Source organism: Gymnodraco acuticeps, unplaced genomic scaffold (genome assembly GCF_902827175.1).
Source record: "Gymnodraco acuticeps unplaced genomic scaffold, fGymAcu1.1, whole genome shotgun sequence".
Lineage (NCBI taxonomy): Eukaryota > Metazoa > Chordata > Actinopteri > Perciformes > Bathydraconidae > Gymnodraco > Gymnodraco acuticeps.
This window is the reverse complement of record NW_022990161.1, coordinates 34,008-53,637: the sequence shown is the minus strand read 5'-3', so window position 1 is coordinate 53,637 and position 19,630 is coordinate 34,008. Positions and strand designations below refer to the sequence as shown.

At 43.6% G+C, this 19,630-nt stretch overlaps 1 protein-coding gene across 1 annotated transcript; it reads left to right on the top strand.

Moving 5' to 3' along the window:
- The first annotated feature begins 6,253 nt into the window (after positions 1-6,253).
- LOC117546990 (zinc finger protein Rlf-like) lies at positions 6,254-8,447 on the top strand. The gene is given in 4 exon segments (XM_034217443.1): positions 6,254-6,272; positions 6,511-6,616; positions 6,618-7,156; positions 7,159-8,447. Coding segments are annotated over 4 exon segments (1,953 nt in total).
- Positions 8,448-19,630: the final 11,183 nt, after the last annotated feature.

The window sequence follows — 19,630 nt, the reverse complement described above, 5'->3', positions numbered from 1 at the left end:
TTTGTGTCTATATGAGCAGGGTTGGGAGGGTTACTTTGTAATCAGTTACTGACTACATGCCCTGAAAGTAATCAGAATACAGTTACGTGTCTTAAAAATGTAACGTATTCAGATTACTTTTGGAATACTTTCTTTTTCCATAACAGATGGGTATGTTTTGGTGAACAGGAGACACGTATTTTACTGTTTTAATGGCTTATCAAGAACTCAAACACGACATCTTGGTGTCGTTCTGGACAGCTCTCTCATCTGCACCCCACATACAAAACATCACCCGGACTGCATTCTTTGTACTGTCTTAAAACCTTTCCTTGGAATATGTTATGAATTGTAAGATGTCCTTTAGTGCTTTGAAAGGCGCCTCTAAATGGAATGAATTATCATTATTATTAATATGATCTGAAACGATGTAATAACTTTTAAAACGTTTTCCAGTCACTTGCCCCATGCATTCAGCAGCCAGCAGACCATTCACTTTGATTGTATCCCGTTATAAATGTCATAATTTCAACAATAAAGAAATGCTACATAAAAGTTATCTTGCACATTTTATCTAACCATCTCCGTTTCTAACTTTCAATATATTTTAAAAGAGATCTCTCTCTCTCACTGCGTGCGGGGGCGGGGCCTCACAGACATGCTGCATCTCTCTCTCTCACTGCGTGCGGGGGCGGGGCCTCACAGACACGCTGCATCTCTCTCTCTCTCACTGCGTGCGGGGGCGGGGCCTCACAGACATGCTGCATCTCTCTCTCTCTCACTGCGTGCGGGGGCGGGGCCTCACAGACATGCTGCATCTCTCTCTCGCTCAGACACGCTGCACCTCTCTCTCGCTCAGACACGCTGCACCTCTCTCGCTCAGACACGCTGCATCTCTCTCTCGCTCAGACACGCTGCACCTCTCTCTGGCTCAGACACGCTGCACCTCTCTCTCGCTCAGACACGCTGCATCTCTCTCTCGCTCAGACACGCTGCATCTCTCTCTGGCTCAGACACGCTGCACCTCTCTCTCGCTCAGACACGCTGCATCTCTCTCTCGCTCAGACACGCTGCATCTCTCTCTCGCTCAGACACGCTGCACCTCTCTCTCGCTCAGACACGCTGCACCTCTCTCTGGCTCAGACACGCTGCACCTCTCTCTCGCTCAGACACGCTGCATCTCTCTCTCGCTCAGACACGCCTGCATCTCTCTCTGGCTCAGACACGCTGCACCTCTCTCTCGCTCAGACACGCTGCATCTCTCTCTCGCTCAGGACACGCTGCATCTCTCTCTCGCTCAGACACGCTGCACCTCTCTCTCGCTCAGACACGGCTGCATTCTCTCTCTCGCTCAGACACGCTGCCATCTCTCTCTCGCTCAGACACGCTGCACCTCTCTCTCGCTCAGACACGCTGCACCTCTCTCTCGCTCAGACACGCTGCACCACTCTCTCTCTGCTCAGACACGCTGCCACCTCTCTCTCGCTCAGACCCGCTGCATCCTCTCTCTCGCTCAGACACGCTTGCACCTCTCTCTCGCTCAGACACGCTGCACCTCTCTCTCGCTCAGACACGCTGCCACCTCTCTCTCGCTCAGACACGCTGCACCTCTCTCTCGCTCAGACACGCTTGCACCTCTCTCTCGCTCAGACACGTCTGCCACCTCTCTCTCGCTCAGACACGCTGCATCTCTCTCTCGCTCAGACACGCTGCACCTCTCTCTCGCTCAGACACGCTGCACCTCTCTCTCGCTCAGACACGCTGCATCTCTCTCGCTCAGACACGCTGCATCTCTCTCGCTCAGACACGCTGCACCTCTCTCTCGCTCAGACACGCTGCATCTCTCTCGCTCAGACACGCTGCACCTCTCTCTCGCTCAGACACGCTGCACCCTCTCTCTCGCTCAGACAAGCTGCATCTCTCTCTCGCTCAGACACGCTGCACCTCTCTCTCGCCTCAGACACGCTGCACCTCTCTCTCGCTCAGACACGCTGCACCTCTCTCTCGCTCAGACACGCTGCACCTCTCTCTCGCTCAGACATGCTGCATCTCTCTCTCGCTCAGACACGCTGCATCTCTCTCTCGCTCAGACATGCTGCATCTCTCTCTCGCTCAGACACGCTGCACCTCTCTCTCGCTCAGACACGCTGCATCTCTCTCTCGCTCAGACACGCTGCACCTCTCTCTCGCTCAGACACGCTGCATCTCTCTCTCGCTCAGACACGCTGCATCTCTCTCTCGCTCAGACACGCTGCACCTCTCTCTCGCTCAGACACGCTGCACCTCTCTCTCGCTCAGACACGCTGCCATCTCTCTCTCGCTCAGACACACTGCACCTCTCTCTCGCTCAGACACGCTGCATCTCCTCTCGCTCAGACACGCTGCACCTCTCTCTCGCTCAGACACGCTGCACCTCTCTCTCGCTCAGACATGCTGCATCTCTCTCGCTCAGACACGCTGCATCTCTCTCTCGCTCAGACACGCTGCACCTCTCTCTCGCTCAGACACGCTGCACCTCTCTCTCGCTCAGACACGCTGCACCTCTCTCTCGCTCACAGACATGCTGCAGCGCTGTGCAGTGTGCGCACAGTTCTGCCGGTAATGAATATTACATTTTGTGAGGAAACTTTTCCACCAATAATTCCAATAAGTATTCCAAAATGTATTCACTTCAGGTTTACGGAAGTAACTGAAATCAGATTACTCGTTTTTCAAATGTAACGCCAGCTGAATAGTTAGCCGAAGAATGCAGGAAACTAGTTAGCTTGCAAGCAGAGGTCTAAATAAAAGTGATAACTAAATGTTTGAAATGCTCAGCCTGTGCTCAACTTGCTGTTGCTCTAAGAGGAGACATCTGGTTTTGGCAGGATGTGTTCAGGGCTCACAGCAGGTGGTCTGACATCTCAGTTTGACTCCAGATGAAGCGTCACCTATGCTGAGCAGTCAGTCACACACAGGAATAACACATTTCTCCCTCCTGATAATGTAACATTTTTATTTATTCAACGATGAATACAAATGTGGACATATTCAAACATTTTTATAGTTATAAATATTAAAAATATGTCTATTTATAGCGGGTACCAGCTCCAAAAATAGAGCCCTAAATTCACATGCAAATTGAGTCTCTGCTAGTCAGTTGGAAGACTCAGAAAACCTGTTAAAAAGGCTTTAAAGGGCCTTTTAGCGCACATAATAGCTGTGGCATCTTCTTGTCTTCGTATTCACAGAACGGTTTCTTTAACCCTTTGTCCTACATCTGTTGTGCTTTCAACTCCCTTACCTTTTACTGGTATGCAGTCAGTTGAAACCTTGTAAATCCAGCTATTAACTTGTCATGCTGTTGAAGGATGACACATTGGAATAATTAACTTTTAGTAGACTTTTGCCACTATTTTGTAGCGCACAATATTCAAAGGATTCAAAGGCTTTATTGTCAGCACAATATTCTAACATTTCCTTATTTGGAATGCAAACAAATCATTATGACATCATCTTTACATATCCCTTAAGGGCATGGTAACTTCTGAATAATTTCTTACTGAGTATGGATGAATAAGATATTACCGGTATTACACTGGATTTATTAGATTTGAAACAGTGCCTGGAGGATGATTTGTCTATCATGTTGTTTTCTAAGCAGTCAGCATTTTATTTACTCCCTGAACAGATATCAAGACTTGACTGTAAGGACGTATTGGAGATCACATGTACTTTGGAGTCTGAGGGGGAGGAGAACCACGCCTTCATCTTGTGCACAACTTTCCTGACACAGCAGCTTCTGCAGCGGAACCTGTACTGTTCCTGGTGAGTGCTTCCTGTCTGGAGCCAAGATGTTGGGTTGACTGCATGTATTGTACATTTTGACTCCCTGATAAGATGAGTTGTTTCTCTTTATTGTTGTGGACATCACAGTTTGTCAAATTTGAATATCTTTGAGAAAAAGAAATATAACTTAGATTTATTGTGTTTTTTTTTTTATCCAAAGGGAGTTGACTCTGTTGTAGAGTAAGCTTCAGAGGAGGATTGACCCCTCGTTGATGTCCCTTGTGGAACGATGCCTTCAGCTAGGTGCCATTGCCAAAACGGTCCTGCATTTGCTTTGCCTCGTCCGTATCATTCAGACAGAGGTGAGCCCAATAGGCTGCTTTCCATTTCTATGCTGGGTTTTAGCTGGTCCATTTGGTTGTAAAAATATCCTGTTGGACATTTTCACACATGAGTAAACCCCAATAGACTCTCAGATGTTTTATAAAATAGACGAGTTAAAGAGAGGTCTTAAAACATCCATCCTTCAAAAGAGTAGTCAGGAGGTGGAAACTGCAGTAAACTTAACAAAAATGTAGTACCACTATTTATGTATTACTTAAAATAGCAATTTTATTTTCAATGACATTTTACTGTCAGAATGTAATGCATGTCAATCAATCAATATTTATTTATATAGCCCAATATCACAAATGTTACATTTGTCTCAGTTTGTACAGAATATCAGTATGACAATACGACACCCCCTGTCCTTGGACCCTCACATCGTACAAGGAAAAACTTCCGGAGAAAACCCACAGTTTAAAGGGAAAAATGGGAGAAACCTCAGGGAAACCTCAAAGACCGCACCTACAGGGTTACTTGGGGAGGGTCCGAGTCCGACCCTTGTCAATTAACTACAGGGGTCCCTCAGGGCTCTGTTCTTGGTCCCCTCCTCTTCTCCTTGTACACAAACTCGCTCGGATGAGTCATTAGCCCGCATGATTTTTCATACCACTGCTACGCTGACGACACCCAATTAATTCTGTCCTTTCCCCGCTCAGAGACCCAGGTCGTCGCACGCATCTCTGCTTGTCTAGCTGACATCTCTCAGTGGATGTCTGATCATCACCTCAAGCTCAACCTTGACAAGACTGAGCTGCTCTTCCTTCCGGGAAAAGATTGTCCCACTCTTGACCTAACAATCAACATTGGCACCTCTGTTGTTTCCCCGACTCAGACTGCAAGGAATCTGGGTGTGACCCTAGATAACAACCTGTCCTTCACTGCAAACATTGCTGCTACAACCCGCTGCTGCAGATACACACTTTACAACATCAGGAGGATGCGTCCCCAACTGACCCAGAAAGCAACGCAGGTTCTGGTCCAGGCTCTCATCATCTCACACCTAGACTACTGCAACTCCCTCCTGGCTGGTCTACCTGCATGTGCCATCCGACCTCTGCAGCTCATCCAGAATGCAGCGGCTCGTCTGGTCTTCAACCTTCCTAAATTCTCCCACACCACTCCGCTCCTCCGCTCCCTTCACTGGCTTCCGGTAACTGCTAGAATCCACTTCAAGACAATGGTACTTGCGTACCATGCTGCGAATGGATCTGGCCCTTCCTACATCTAGGACATGGTTAAACCGTACACCCCAGCACGTGCACTCCGCTCTGCATCAACCAATCGGCTCGCTGCACCCTCGCTGCGAAGGGGACCCAAGTTCCCATCAGCAAAAACACGTGGGTTTACTATCCTGGCTCCAAAATGGTGGAATGAGCTCCCCATTGACATCAGGAGAGCAGAAAGCTTACACACCTTCCGGCGCAGACTGAAAACTCATCTCTTTCGACTCCACTTCGAGCGATAGAACTATTAACAAAGCACTTATATACTAATAAAGGGCTGGCTTACCTAAAGCCAGTTGAGTAGCACTTGAAATGTTTTTGCTCTATGAAGCCTGATGTACTTATATGATTCTGTTTTCTTCAAGTTTGTATTTTGTTGGTCTAACGCACTTATTGTAAGTCGCTTTGGATAAAAGCGTCAGCTAAATGTAATGTAATGGAGAGCATCAGAGGAGGGATCCCTCTCCCAGGACGGACGTGCAATAGATGCCGTGTGTAAATCGAGGAGATAATACATTTACAGCGTAGGTAGACCAAATGTTTGGAAATGCATGTGTCTATAATAAGAAGATGAATCCACAAGGATGTCAGCAATCCGGTGGGAGCCATCAGGGAAGTAGTATGATGAGAGTCAGGCAGGACCGCAGAGACAGGTTCAGCCACGACTCGAAGTCCAGGACTCAAATCCAGAACTCAGGATAGAGGACACAGGACTCACGACCACAGCAACAGGATTAGCCTCGACTCAGGAACGCGGCGTGGATAGACACCAAAAATAAATTTGAGGGAAGCTGGGTTATTCGGAACATGAGAGTACACAGGTACAGACAAAAGGAAGAAGTAAGGTGTCCCCCGACAGTCTAAGCCTATAGCAGCTAAACTAACGTGTACTATACATGCACTCCCTTAGGATAGGTTGGGGATAAGGGGTAGCAAGTAAGAAGTAAGGAACAGAGGTGGATAGGCACAACGTGTCTACGTACATGCACTCCCTTACGGCCCGTCCACACAGCGGCGTGCGTTGAAGCTTCCAACGCTTCTGCCCATTCACTTTGAATGGGGTGACGTCACTTTTAGCCGAACTGCATTTTGGGAAGCGACGTGGAGCGTTGCTGGCTTCAAAAGTTGAGCAACGTGTCCTGCCTTCTTCCAGGAGACCTTGAAGTGTTGCGTGCCAGCCTTCTCACAGAATTCATTCTTTGCCCAAGCCCGGAGGTCTTTGGGTCCTTGAAGGAGCTTTACTTGCGCCCCGACAAAAAATGACCAGGAAAACGAGGTAATTCCCAACTCACTACGCTGCGAGTTGCTATTAACTCTGAAGGCATACTGGCCGTTTGATCCTGAATTCTGGGACTGGAAAACTCTAAAATATCACTGCATCTCCCTTCTGGGGTTGAGGCCGGAGTCAGAGGGGGAAGAGGAGGAGGCAACAGACAATCGAGAGAAAAGTACACAACCTGAGTCTCAGGGAGTCGCAGTGAAAGTAGAATCTGAGCATCAAAAGATGATTAATGGAAGTGTTGATGGTGATAATGAGCAGAAGGATGACAAGCAGGTTTCTAACTCACCAGAAATCGAAGGAGAATCGGAGTCAAAGAAACACAAGTTCTGTTGTAAGATTTGGAAGAGGTCGGTCAGTGACACCCAAATCATTCACCACTCCAAGAGGCACGGAGAGGGCAACAAACACCCCTGCCCCGTGTGCTTGGAAAAGTTTAAGAGCAGAAAGGTTCTTGTTCCTCACCTAAAACAACACGTGCAGAGTAAAACTAATCTCAACATAAAGAAAGAAGATGAGCAGAACTGGGGGATGAAGAGGATGATGTTATTGAACCAGGGGAGATCACGGTTGACCCTTCCCTAATGCAGTACTTCAAATCCACACATGATCCAGAGGTGCTGCAACACATCGTGCAACAAGCCAAAACGGTGAAAGAGAAGAATTTAGATGAGGAAGAGTATGTAACGTTTGAGTACATTGACCAACACTTCAACCTGCAGAATCGGGACGAGTATCCATGTCCAGGAACCGGCTGCACTCGGATTTTTAAACATTGCAAGTACTTGTATGTTCATTTAAAGTCAGAGCACAGAGGTGATGACAATGTAAAACATTTTCAGCAGATGCGAGACAAGCGTGAGAAGTGTGTTTTTTGCAGACGCCATTTATCCTCCGCACACCATCACCGCAAACATCGAAGAGTCCACTATGGAGATCGGCCTTACATGTGTGTGGCTATGGATTGTGGTGCTAAATGTAAGACTTCCATCGAGCTTATCACGCACAAACAGACCCACGGCTTCCACCTCAACTACCAGTGTGAGTACAAAGGCTGCTATGTCATCTGCTCCGACTTGGGACAAATCTACCACCATGAAGCACAGCATTTCAGAGATGCAGCCTTTACATGCCCAAGCGCTGACTGTAGTAAATACTATCTATCCAAAAAAGAATTCATAAACCATTTATCCACACACAACATCACCTTCTCTGAAAAAGACTTTGAGGGCCAGAGGAAGGCGAGGCGGAAACTTCTTAAGACGCTTACTACTGAAGTGTCAAACCGCCTTAATAAGTCAAGTGATGCAGCAGAGACTGAAAATGGAGATGTCCTAAACTCTTCCTCAACAAGTTGTGCCTCCTCTTTGCAATCACCTGATGGTAAGGATCCCAAAACAGCAATGACCCTGGTGGCTGTGTGTTTTGATGGAAGCAAGTTTACTTGTGGTTTTGAGAAATGTGGCATGACTTTCTCCAGAGCCAGAGATGTCCAGAGGCATCTTAAGTGTGCCCACTCAGAACACCTCAAACTGGAGAACAAAGAACACAAACATGACAAAGACAGGGGCTCAAAGTCCAAAGGGATGAAGACTGAAACTGAGCCTGACTGTGAGGAAGTGGGAAAAGAGGAGCTCTTAACTCCATTTCAACCCATGAAGGCAGACGAAGAAAGAAAAGAAGATACTGAACCCCAAATCAACGAAACAAACTCTCCAAGCTTTCAAACTAAAAATGATGATCTGAGTGAAGTCCTTATTGGGCTCAGTAAACTGAACCTGAATTCATTATCTCCTCAGTGTGCCAATTGAGCCCCCTGAATCCAACCTAGAGTCAAAAGAATCCAACACATCTCTCCATCAGGCCATCATGGCAAAGCCTCCTGTTGTGCTGCTTCGGAAGAGGGCCCTACAAGTGCCAGATGAAAAGGTAGATGTCAAAACTGAAAAAGTATCAGATGATGTTAAAGAAGGTGACGCCGAATCATTGGCCTGTGCTAAGCCTGTAACTCCGAGCGGTCCTGAAGTCACAACCTTTCATCTCACAGACGTAGGTCTGTGAGATGAAAGGTTGTGACTTCAGGACCGCTCGGAGTTACAGCTTAAAGCGACACTATCACAACTTACATGACCGCACTGTTGAACAGGCAAGAAGGTTGACTTCTCTGAAAACAACATCGTTTAAACCTTACATCTGCCAGCTTTGCTCCCAAAGTCACAGAGAAAAACGCGGGTTGAGGTTCCACTATATTCAGATGCACAACCTGAATCCCACTTTGCTCAACAAAATAAGCTACATACGGCACGAGGGGGAAAAAAACACTTCAACGCGTGCATCTCTCAACCTGAAGAAGCATGGTCTTAACGTATGGAAAAAAGAGATCCCCAAGCTGCAACGCCAACCTGAGAAAAAAAACTCAACGGTGGTAAGCGAAAATAAACTAAACATTGGCAATCACTCACCATCTGAAGAGGGAGGAGAGGGTAAAGCTGAGAGTAAAGAGGAAGACAAAGCACAGAAGGGAGAAAGAGGGGACAGGACAACACTAGTGCTGGGGGGAAACGATTATTTTGAAAACGATTAATCGGGCGATTATTTTATCGATTAGTCGACTAATCTAACGATTATTTTTCTGCTGTTCGATTCATAAAAAACGTAATGTATCTCAAATAAATACCAAAACATTCTTAATAATAGTTTTTTTTGTTCAATGAGCGCCCCAAAAAACAACACAGCCGTTAGCTCGTAGCACTCAGAGCTCACAGCTCTTCATATCTGTTCAGAAACTAGACAAAAGTTAAACAAGTACAAACCACAGACTGCCTGTGTCATGGCTAGGGATGGGTATCGTTTTAAATGTATCGATTCCGATTTCGATTCCGGTTCTGCTTATCGATTCCGGTTCTTATCGATTCCCCGTTTCGATTCCAAAATTGTAAAATAAAGAGGTCAAACGTTTAGATAACAAAAATATATTTATTCTTAAAAGCTTTAACTGAAATTGTTACTAAAAAATATACATGCAATACAAATGTATTGCACAATAGCTGTGCTTTATTTTAACTGAGCTATGCCTGTGGCAAGCTATTAACAGGCATTACACTTTGCCTTTTCTTTTTCTTTTTTAGTGTAGTGGAGCCTCACTTCAGAGTGTTTACCGCGACCTATCTTTGGTGTTATGAAGTGACTGAGCTCGTGAAATGTCTACGGGAGGGCGGGGGAGCATCGCTGCAGGGCAACTGTGGACCTCTGTCGCCTGTCAGCGCAATTTATATGATGCCGTTTAAAAAAATGAAGGGCGGTGCCGGCCGTCAGCGTACCGAGCCGGCCGTCAACGGCCCGCTGACGACCGGCCGTTCTGTGATTCTCCAGGTCCGCCCTGTATTCCACCGGGTCACCGCAGCACCGCGGTGCAGACGGACCCGCTGGAATACAGGGTCTACCGCGTTTAGGAACCGTTAAGCAGAACCGAAATTGTGTATTTGTATGGGTACCCGGTACCCGGCATTTTCTTATCGGTTCTCATCTGGAACCGAGTTTCGGTTCCCAACCCTAGTCATGGCGAATACAGTCGCTGGTTTGTTTATGTCTGTATAGGCCGTTGTTGTGAGTATGGACGGTCGGAGCATATATAACGTTAGCTTAGCCAAGCTACATTTAGAAAACACGCATTTTAAAAAGGGTTTTTTTTGGGTCTGCAGACTTGTCAAAGCATTAATTCATGGTTTTTACTAACCGGTATCAGTATGTTGTTACTTCGGCATCATTTTTGAAACGTGTATTACAATTAAATCACGGTCAAATATGTTCATCTTGTTGTAGTTGTAGCCGCCTTGCCAGCGATTCTCTCTCTAGTTTAGCATACTCAGCCCGACTCAGCCTAGTTGTTCCTGGCCCTAGAAACACGATTTAGTCGGGCCAGAAAAAAGGTGAAAAAGTAGCCCCGGGCCAAAACTAGGCCAAGTGGAAGCGCAACCAAAAACGGGCCCGCACGGCTCGGCACGCTTAAAGCGAGCTACCCGCTGCAGTGGAAACGCGCCATAAGCTGACTAACATTAGTCTAATGTTATGTTTGACTCGTAAAGGACCACAACATGAGTTAGCTCTCTGTGCAGTTAGTTCGTTCCGGGTTAGTAGCGGCTAGATAGCGGTGTACTGCAGACATAAACTAGCTACCATTCCAGCCAACATTAAATGCTGACAAACGTTAACTAACACACAGCTGGCGCCGCTAGCTAGGTAGTTAACATTAACTACTAACCAACCAAGCACGAACAAACCGCACGGAGAGCTATAAGATAGTTAGCACTACCGAAGTGCATAGAACTCAAGCTGCACAACACACTACACAAACGTGGAATTCATTTAGCCAAAGTTAGTACTTACTTATCATTGTTCCCTTCACGGGAGACAAGGGGGTGCCTCCGCTTTAAATGCTCCAACATAGCTAGTGTGGTATGCCAACTCCATTTGGCAAAGACTGCAAATAACAATGCCTTTGCGTTTTGGACAACATTTAAAGTATTCCCATGCTTTTGAAGACCTAGGGCGAGATGTTTTTGTTTGGGGGCTTCGTGCGCAATCCTGTGAGGAGGAGGTGGTAGCCGTTTCAGTCTCCATTGTGTTTGAAGTGCGATTGCGAACTGCTTGTTGCTTTGGGTGACCCACGTGTGTGTGGCGATGCGTCGACGAGGAAATCTGTCGTCGACGAGATTTTGAAGTCGACGCGTCGCAACAGCACTAGACAACACAACAGGTCAGGACTTCAAGATGATTGGTAACCAAAGGTAATCTCTGCTATATGCTGGATAAATTCAGTAAACCCTTTCATTGTGTAGCAAAACATTGTGATGCTGCTTTTTCCACCCAGGGGGGCCTCGTGCGCCACCTACAGTTGATACATCATTACAATCGCTCTCAACTCCTTTTGGAAAAAGATTTCGAGACGCATCACAGATCAGAAGCCAGAAAAGAGCCCACCAAGAAAAGGCCTCATCCAAACTTAGATGAACCTCAGCCCCAATACAAGTGTAACTTTGCCAACTGTCATTCTTCCTACCACCTTAAAAGCAGCCTAGTGCGTCACACTCGGGATTCTCACTCACAACCTTCAGTTGAGACTCGAGACTTTACATCTGTCCAAAACTTGAAGTCCATCTTGGACAAAGCCTTGGCGGGGTGTGGGGACCTGGCTATTAAGCAGCTCCAGAATCTGAGACCTGTGGTGGTGCTGGAGAGGCCGGTGTGCAGCAAACAGGATCCTGGCGTAGGTTCCTGCTGTGTCCAGGTGCTGGAGGAGGAAGTGAAGTGATAACTATTAGTAAACCATAATGATGGATGTTATCATCAGCAGCTGCCAATAGATCCCCTACATCTTGTATGATGGACCTTTGAAGCAGGGTTACACAAAACACACAAAATTGTAAAACAGTTATTGAGAGCATCCCAAGGGCATTGATCCTATGCTAAACCTTCCAGAACACCAACTTTCTAATACCTTAGAAACGACAACTAGCCGTTGGTACGAATGTAATGCTTCAGCTTCCTACAACTTTAAAGCTGTGTGGACGTGGCTCTATGAAGAGTCGTTCATATTTTCTCATTATTTCATAAGTTTAGAAGGGGTAACAACAGTTACCTTTTGTTAATTTTACCTCGAGCCAAACTTGTTTCTGAAATCCCTTTCTCTTAAAGTGAATACATAAAATAAAAAAACAGTGGAGCTTACCCTAAAACTAACCACTGGATAGGGTTAACCCTAACCCATATATATGTTTGTATTATTATTATTTTTTTAAATATATATAGCACCAAATTGCAAATAATCTATATCTACGGTCACTTTTCACATTGAACATGAGCTCTTTTATTAAATAAACTAAACGCTTTCATTTTAAGTTGAGTTTAGTGTTTTTGACCCTAAGAAACACTGATGCATTAATCAATAACAATAATCCACAGCTCCTCTCTCTGCTCCAGAGGATTTAAAGAATATATCAGCAGTAAACCTAGGGGAAACACTGACATTCAATATTATGTTAGAGACAAGTTAGTTATTACTCACATATCAAAGTCTTTTCATCTGCAAGATGGAAGAATAGCTGGGTGCTGCCTGGAGAGACTGATGAGGAGTCACTGGCTGGCTTCAGCAGCTTTCCACACAAAGCCATCACATGTTCTGTTCCATAGTCTTCACTTCACTGGTGCTCTGTCAAAAGAGTGAACATCACAGCTGTCATGGTAACCCTTTGTTACACAACATACAACCAACATGCGTCAAAAGTGACCCAAATTAGTTTAAATTGTAAATATCTTTGCAATAAATTACCTCCAGGAATTCCTCAATTAACCTGTTTTTGATCAACACCAATTCTAATTTTCATTTTAACTTTCTTACTTTTTTAAATAAAAAATCATGTTTGTATCACTACACTTCTAAGGCACAACATGGGTAAAAAAATATCATTATTTCCTATGTTATTCCTAGTGTTTATTTAAATACATTGTTTTTGATTACCACAAATCATTATTTTAATTCTCCAGTTCTAATTGATTAAAGGTGGGATAGGTAAGTTTCAGAAACCGGCTCGAGATACACTTTTTGTTATATTCCATGGAATGCTCTTAATATCCCGATAGCAATGAATATCTGAAGTGCTTTGACAAAAAATCCATTAAAAAATGTCCTCTGTAGAAGCCGTAATGCTGTAAAAAGTACATCCAATCCGTTTAGCCGGGCCGGCTAAACGGATTGGATGGCCTACCTGCCTGTCAGCCTTCCATCGGGGCACAAACGTATCTCGTGCCCTCATTGGTCATGTGCGCGTTCGTGTGTGTTAGAGGAGGGGCTCTGTGAGGAAGTGGCAGATTTTCTCCGGTTGTGTATTTTCAAATTCTAGCGATCTCGAGCCGGTTTCTCAAACTTACCTATCCCACCTTTAAAACTAAAATAGTTTATGCCAAGCGTGATACAAATGCAAAAAAATAAAGATACTTTAATGATAATTTTGTTAAAAATAATAATTTTAGCAGAGATTTGGACCAAGCATGTATGATGTAGTAATACAACAACTATATTAGTTCACACAGTGTGACATTAGCTAGTCATGTTAGCTTGTAATATATAGAGCAGAGCTAACTAGCAAGTTAGCCAAACGTTAGTGGTTAGCAGTTTATGCTATGATAGCTGTTGGCTACTGAACATTAACAAACTGGATTCCGCAGTAAAAAAGCTGTGAAACTTTACAATAAGATTGGCGACAACACTGTGACACTTGAGCTGTACTGTACTGTACCCAATATACAAGCTGTTAATACACTTTTCAATCAAAACACCCTGCTGTACGTTTATGTGTAATCATCCCGCGTTGGAGACGAGAGGATGGCGGCAGCACTGCAATAAGCTGTAAGCTAACGTTAGCAGCCACCTTGTTAACCTGTACAGCCCGATTGTCCCGCCAGTGGGACATCTTGTAAGAAACAGCATCTCAGGACTTCTTGAAATGTAACAACCTATTAATGATGCTTACCCACTTAACGGGAAGAAACTCAGCTAACTGACGATATTAACAATTTTTAACTAAACGAAACACAAGTCTAACAGCTAACGGGGCTAACGCTATTTTAGCACATAACTGGCAAAAGCGATCTTTTTTACTTCATGCTATCTGCACAAACGTATCATATGAAAGCTGAGATTCCACAGATTTCCTTAAAATATATGTCTCATCACTCAAAACTCACTGAACTAGAAGAAGAAACGTAACCTTAAATACACAATTAAACATTCACAAACTAAGGATTATTTAAATACATGTTTAACTCCATTACAGTTGCAGGACTCACCAGATCTCAAGTCTTCTGTTCTCTGTTGACGTCCCGATGCTCATATTTAACGTGTAGATATAAAACTATCCCGATATTATATGGCGTTATATTTGTGCCTCTATCCTGAGCACGCAATGAAACATGTTGAGCATAGAAAATGCTATTGAGCGCGCACTTGAACATTTTTGAGCACAGAGAAATATATTTTCTCTCATAAAACTCCTGCTCCGTGCGCAAGCAGACCGCTGCACGCGCTCTCTCTCCCCCGCTCGCTCGACCTCTCCAGCCTGTGCGCGCTGAGCTTTGCCTGCGCTCGCTCAAGTTGTCACAGCGTTACAAATGTGCCACAAAACCAACCAATCGGAGAACTCGAGAAGGTAAATTCTGATTGGCTGGTCCAGCGCCATGAGTTGCGACTGCGGAAGTCCAAAATGCTCGATCGTCACGTGGTTCAGAGAGACTCAGAAAGTTCCCGAAAGTTCGTGGCGGGCCATTTGAATCACGATTTGAATGCATTAATAACAGGATAGAAATGCAATTGTTGGTAATTAGTGGTCAATAAAGGTTTTGATTTGCAATATGTATACAACATATCGATATGTGTATGTAGTTACATCAATGTGTTTGTTTTTTTTAAGTAAAATGTGCTAATATTTGAGGATTAAGATAAAATAAGAAGTACTTTATTGATACCAATTTGGGAAATGTTTACGCTGCAGCAGCAAAAGACAAGGAGGCATTGTACATTAGACAGTTAAAAGACTATAATTAAACAATCAAAAATGTAAACATCTTAAATAGAAATAACAGCATTACAACGTAGAAAGTAGAAAATATACATAGTGTGAACAGCTATCTTACCTGTTAACATACATGTTAACGTTGGCTAACGTTGCCTTGGTTAGAGCCTGTTGCTGTTGTTTATTGCTTTGAATTCTTTACAACAAATATTATCTTCTTAAACCTGTATGGTAGTCAGGAGCATCACATCCTAATGTGTATTGATATATTTAGAGGGAGGGAAGGAAGGTTTCAACATTCTGATTAGATACATTTCTACCATTTCTTTAATTCATGGTGGTTTCAGTAATCCCCTGGTAATTGAGGACACAAGTAATCTAAAGTACTAATGTAATCTTTATGACTTTCAGAAAGGACAGGAGACCCTCAGGTGCCTATCAATGATTGTCAACTGACAGCACAATGAGTCAAAGGACTAGCAGCAGCAGCATGATGATGATGTTACATGTGTTGTTTTAGGAACATCCATGTAAATAAATGGAATTCAATAAACATTGAATAGCATATCATGCCGTTTGTCTGTGCCTTTTCCTCTGTGTTGTCCTGGCATATCGTCTCCCCCATGGTTTGCTGTGCTGCCTGGGGATGCTCCAAGCGCTCAGAGAAAGGACATGCAAAGTTTCCCCACTGACACAGAGAGGAGGAAAGAATGGCTGGCTCAAGTCAACAGGAGCAATTTAACTATCACAAAAGACAACAACAGCAACAACATATGTGAGGTAATAATATGTTTCACAAAAACGAAGACCACACCATTGGGAAGCTTAATGTCTGTTTAATCAAAATAAAGAACAGGGAGAGGCTTGCAAAACTCTGGGAGTTGAGACTCAGGTGCAGGGTGAGGGTCTCATTGCAGGTCTTCAGCCTCCATTGAATCCCTGTGGGGTTCTTGTGCTGAAAGAGGGAGACAGGAGAAGGGTTAGATACATCTAGCAACCTATAGGATGGGGAATTGCTGACCTATTTTAAACGTACCATGTGTTTCCACTCTCACTTAAGTCCCTCTCCCTTTGCCATCAATCCAAAATCAGCTGAGCTGCAACATAATACAGACAGGTAATAATCAACAGAATCACAAGGACATTATATGGCTCTGCTAAAAACACTCGCCCATAAGTTACATTTTTGTTTACTGTTTGGAAGTCTCAAATATGCACTCTAAATCCATATCAATAGCGATGTATCACACAAATAGCTCTCTTCCTTATTATTGTGTAACATTCGTTAACTATTATACTAGCTTGAACTCCAAGATGGATATCCTCATTTCACCACCTCCACCCACTACAATCACACGCCCAATGTTATATTTAACTAATATGTAACTCCCTCCACCCCAGATAAAAGCACGTTAAGAAGCCCCTTTTCTCTAATTCCACAACGTTGGAAGAAATAACATTAAGAGAACGGATTAATAGGCTGTTCATGGTTAACGTGTGTTGCTAACTTTATCCGGTATCCTAGCCTCATCTGTCCGGTTGCGAGCGCAAGCTCTATGCCCATTGTAGAACAGGAAACAGAAGTTGGTCCAGGTTCTGGTCAACCCAAAATTGTGATAGAGAGAGAAACATGTTTTGTCATTCTGCCACCTCTAATTCTTACAGCAAGTAATCAATTCCTCAGAAGGGTTCATGTACATGTAGGCTACGGTTTGTTAGCGGTTTGCTTAAACTACCCCTATAGCTATGTTGCCGGCTAGCAAACTCAGGCATTGCAAACAATAACATGATATCAGAAAACTAGAAATGTATTACTCACCTGACACTATGGCGTGCTATTCTCTTCATTCGAGTCTGTCATGTCCTGTAAATGTCAACGATAGATGTGTAATAAGAACGTCAACAGTCTGATGGCAACCGAAAATCCCTCTCTCATCTCAGATAGAAGATATGATTGGAGACGACCAGCCAATCAGAATTGACCTTCTCGAGTTCTCCGATTGGTTGATTTTGTGGCACATTTGTAACGCTGTGACAACTTGAGCGAGCGCAGGCAAAGCTGAGCGCGCACAGGCTGGAGAGGTCGAGCGAGCGGGGGAGAGAGAGCGCGTGCAGCGGTCTGCTTGCGCACGGAGCAGGAGTTTTATGAGAGAAAATATATTTCTCTGTGCTCAAAAATGTTCAAGTGCGCGCTCAATAGCATTTTCTATGCTCAACATGTTTCATTGCGTAATCAGGATAGAGGCACAAATATAACGCCATAATATTAGTCCATAAACTCGTGAGCAGACATACAGACAGCTCTGTAGCTCCGCAGGAGAGCCACTCAAACTGACGTGGAAGTTTCAAATTGGATTGAAAGGCTCTGACAGTGCTCATTGGCAGGTTTTTTCGATGACGTTTATATCAACCAATCAGGAGTGTTGTGGACTCATTCCAATCCTGCTTGTGTTGTCTGCCGTTGTATGGCTGGATTCCATTTCAAGTGCCGTAGCTTTTTACATACATTTTACGTTTTTTTTATTTGACACTTTTTTTTTTTACAGTTAACTATTTTAGTATACTATGAAAACTACTTTATTTACACAAAATCATTTTTGGGTATTTCTGCAATATATTACATTTGTTGTGAAGATGTATACATTTATTTAACATTTTAGAGATGTTTTATAATAAGATTTCTTTTTATTCTACAACAGTACAGAATATAGTTATTTTTAATTTTTTTACATTTTGTTACATTAAATTTAAGGTTTTACTGCAACAAAAAAAAGAAAGTTGCCTTAATTTTACATGCAGTAGAATTATGTGTATTTTATGCGTTTTTACATAGAATTCAATGTAATTTAACATTCAAGACAATTAAACAATGGAATTATCCTGTAAAAAAACGATAATTGCTCATCAAACCAATTTACAGAATAAAACCTTTATTTATTTTTAAATAAAAGTAATTTACTGTATTGTTATGGTATTTACACGTAATATAGAAAAACAAGAAAGGGCTATAAAATAATACAGTACACTTCTGTGAAAAAACTTTTTTTTTTACAGTGTACTTGATTTGTGTATTCTGATTACGTAACGCAGTACATGTACTCCGTTACAACCCAACCCTGTCTATGAGCAATGTCTTGTTTCACTCTGTTGTCACCAGTGAATAAATGTGCTGCCACACATTGTTGTTTTTGTCTTTTTCTTGAAAACATCAGTGCTTTAATCAAGTCTGGAGAAACATCTAATTCATGGTGCGACCATTTGGATGAAAATAAGATAGAAGGGGATCAGGCCTCAATATTCAGTCACTCTGTCAACATCAGCACCAGCAGAGTTCCAGAGAGGGACAGGAAGTGGAGGTGGATTGGCCAAAAAAAGTGCAAACACTAAGTAAGATGTATGTATGATGATGATGAGATAATAGTGTTTAAACTCATCGATGCATCAGTGTCCATCAATGCTGCTCAGTTCCTCTAACCCACGGGGGTCAAACTCAAATACAGAGTGGGCCAACATTTAAAAATGGGTACTAGTCGAGGGCCGGACTGGTTCAATGTTTATTGCAAAACGTATTGAAATGAACTTATTGCACATATTAAACCTGGAACTAACAAAGCTTAAATGATTGCCTATAAAAACAACATTAAACATTAAATGATAAGAGGCATTCATTTCTTATGGCTCTATCTGCAGCTTTTCCAGAGTCATTTCTTATGAGTACATTTTCCCACAGGCCAACAGCAGCTTCAACAAAACTATTTCCCTCAAAGAACAAACCAAACATGCCCTGTTGTCGCAAGAAACAAAGTGCAGAAGGAAGCATCCATTGAACTCAGTGTGCTGCTCTGTGATGCTAGCTCAGATACTTGGCATCTCATCTCGGGTGCAAGGTCATCAATGTTTGGGCTCAGGCTCTGAGCGGAGGAGACCCTCAGGATGGAGTGAAGGTGTGCGTGCAATATACCGGAGGGCCAGATCTAATAGGAATTAGAAATTATTCTGCGGGCCGAAATTAAATCCAACACGGGCCGGATTTGGCCCCCGGGCCTTGAGTTTGACACATATGCTCTAACCCTTATGTTGTGTTCAGGTCTCCTTTGACCCTTTTCAAGTTAACATTATATAATAACTACCTCTAGTTTTTATCAGAACAAGGCTTCATGATAACCTCCACAACAGCTCTATGAACACTACTAAACTGATTTTGACCATTGTAGCCAAGTCTGTATAGTCTCTACAGACTTATAATAGTCAGGAGAAACAATCTTATTCACGATGATGTAACATGTTTTGAAATGAACCAAAAGTAAATCAATATTTAGTCTCTAGCAGATTTCCAGAGAGGGACAGGAAGTGGCATTGAGAGACTAAACATACGTTTTTGGGGCCTAGAAATCCAATGGAGATCCAAATTGCAGTTAATATGATTA